Source organism: Penaeus japonicus, unplaced genomic scaffold (assembly GCF_977035675.1).
Source record: "Penaeus japonicus unplaced genomic scaffold, GWHDUDI00000001_assembly GWHDUDI00000037, whole genome shotgun sequence".
Taxonomy (NCBI): domain Eukaryota; kingdom Metazoa; phylum Arthropoda; class Malacostraca; order Decapoda; family Penaeidae; genus Penaeus; species Penaeus japonicus.
Window position 1 is genome coordinate 26408601 of NW_028234439.1, and position 2500 is coordinate 26411100.

Here is a 2500-nt window from a genome sequence, read left to right on the forward strand (position 1 = left end):
ATATATATATATATATATATATATATATATACATATATATGTGTGTGTCTGTGTGTGTGTGTGTGTGTGTGTGTGTGTGTGTGTGTGTGTGTGTGTGTACATATATGTTTTATATATATATATATATTATATATATATTTGCTATACATATATATATATATATATATATAATATATATATATATATATATATATATTTGATATATATATATATATATATATATATGTATATATATGTATGTATATATATGTATGTATATATAAATATGTATATATATATATATAAATATGTATATATATATATATATATATATATATGTATGTATGTATGTATGTATAAGTATATATATGCACAGACATACACACACACATATATATGAAATCAAACCTGGATAGATATACAAATCTGTATTCATATCTTTCCAGGCACCCATAATGATAGCTCTAACGTATCCAATCATTACTCGCTACCACTTCCAACCTGGCGTATTTCATACATGACATCATGCATACTACACACCCCAAACCTGTCAATCAATCCATCAATATCTAAAAAGATAACATCTCATTTAAGTCTTTCATTTAGCGTCTCAAGGTGAACCCATGTCTGTGCATGTTACTCTATAAGGACAAAAAGCGAAGGAGCGTGCAGAGAGAACGAAAGACTTGAGGCAGAGAGCAGGGCGGGGTTTTAGGGTGAAAGGTATATAACGCAAGCAACATCTGTCGAGTGATCATTCAGGCAAGTGATCTCAAGGCATCATGAACGCAAAGGTAGCGTAGTGTTAGCAGTTATACTCGGTTTAATCTTGTTGGTCTACTTAAATTTCTTGCAATTGTAAAAGGGCAGTTTGATTTACATTTCCCGAATTTGATGTTATTTATTTATCTATTTCTTAAAGTGTCTGCTATCTGTATATTTTTTTCTAATAATTACTTGCCAGGTCAAATAAAATTTCATATTGATGTCACATTACACTGGAAAATATAGAACTTTAAATATGTAACATTTCGAAACAAACTGACTCTTCAATAGGCGGGTGATTACAATCAGTTGCTAATGGTATAATATTTCGGAATTTAGCCTAAAACATCACAGTTCCTTCTTTATGTAATGATCTAACACACAATTTATAACTAGATAATATAAGTTAACCAAAGCTTTCCTCCATTTGTAGAATAAGACTTCAGTAACTTAAAGTCCAATGATAGGGATGTGCCCTTTCATTTCTTAATTCAATGATATGGCAAAACAACGCTATATTTTCTATCTCAATAAACTAAATAGTAGATTATCTTTCTTAAGAGGGTAAATGTTTTACTTTGCATTACAAAATCCGTGGTTGATTCCTATTTCCAAATACCATTGCAATGATGAACTATTACTTCGTTGTCAGTTTGTCCTTCTCCTGGTTGTGGTAGCTTCGGCCGCCGCCCAAAGACGCCCGTATGCCTACCGCGCCCCTGAGGTAAGTGACGACCAATTCTGAAAACAATTTGGGTTTGATTCTACATATTGCTTTAGAGATATGATGCTGGTGTTTTGCAAATATGATTCTAGTGCTTAAGTCCTTAATTTGATTAAAAATAAATATATTACAGTCTTCCGAGGAATCCTACGAATCTAGCGAGGCCAAGTACAACTTCAACTGGGCCGTCAGCGATGACTCCTCAAGCAACGAGTTCGGACACCAGGAGGCCCGTGACGGCGACCACACCCAGGGATCCTACTACGTGCAGCTCCCCGACGGCCGCCTGCAGACCGTCAAGTACTTCGTGGACGGCGACTCCGGCTACGTGGCCGAGGTCAACTACGAGGGTCAGGCTCGTTACCCTGACTCCTTCGAATCCTTCGAGTCTCGGGAGTACAGGCCACCCAGGCCCGTATACGGCTAGGAAGTGTTCAGTCGGAATGTATATAGATAAATATTTATGATGAAACATGTTGAAAATAAATTATTGGTATAATTGTAGTATAATATTTTCCAAGTACATTCATATATTCTGATGTAATTCAGAATGTTATATCGATGTAAGAATACTCCAACATATTTTCAAATACACATAGATGTATGTTAGACACACGCTGTATAATAACTGCGTGCGCAACATGATTATGTAAAATATATAGAAAAAATAAAATATGAATGCATAGAACAGCTTTCCTCAGAAATTTGACATTTCGTCTTTGAGAAAACAATCCTCATCTGGCTTGTTCATGAAATGGAAGAAATTATAACTATGCGTCCTTTCTATTTTATGCACAAACAAACATACACAAACACATACACACACATTACTCTGTTTTCTACACTTTCAGAAAACCTAAAATACACCAAATGACCTTGTTAAAAAAGGAAACAACAGTTTTGAAATTCCTCTGTCATTTAATCTTCTTTATCTGAAGATTAAATTCAGAAGGACTTTGGCATATGTGTGTATGGTCTAAAATTGAATCAGCACAGTATAATTAATGGCATTCATCATTTCGTACTTTGAAT

The 2500-nt window shown here is 34.1% G+C and overlaps 1 protein-coding gene across 1 annotated transcript; it reads left to right on the plus strand.

The window, feature by feature from the left end:
• The first annotated feature begins 731 nt into the window (after window positions 1-731).
• LOC122265505 (pro-resilin-like) lies at window positions 732-1958 on the plus strand. Its single transcript, XM_043034860.2, has 3 exons — window positions 732-773; window positions 1397-1468; window positions 1602-1958. Exons 1-3 carry the CDS (start codon window positions 762-764, stop codon window positions 1893-1895), a joined length of 378 nt encoding a protein of 125 aa, XP_042890794.2. The 5' UTR covers window positions 732-761; the 3' UTR covers window positions 1896-1958.
• Window positions 1959-2500: the final 542 nt, after the last annotated feature.

What these genes read in the sequence shown, in the direction of transcription:
- LOC122265505 (XM_043034860.2), top strand. An exon ending in ATGCCTACCGCGCCCCTGAG is followed by an intron (nt 1,469 to 1,601) that starts GTAAGTGACGAC and finishes AATATATTACAG; the next exon opens with TCTTCCGAGGAATCCTACGA.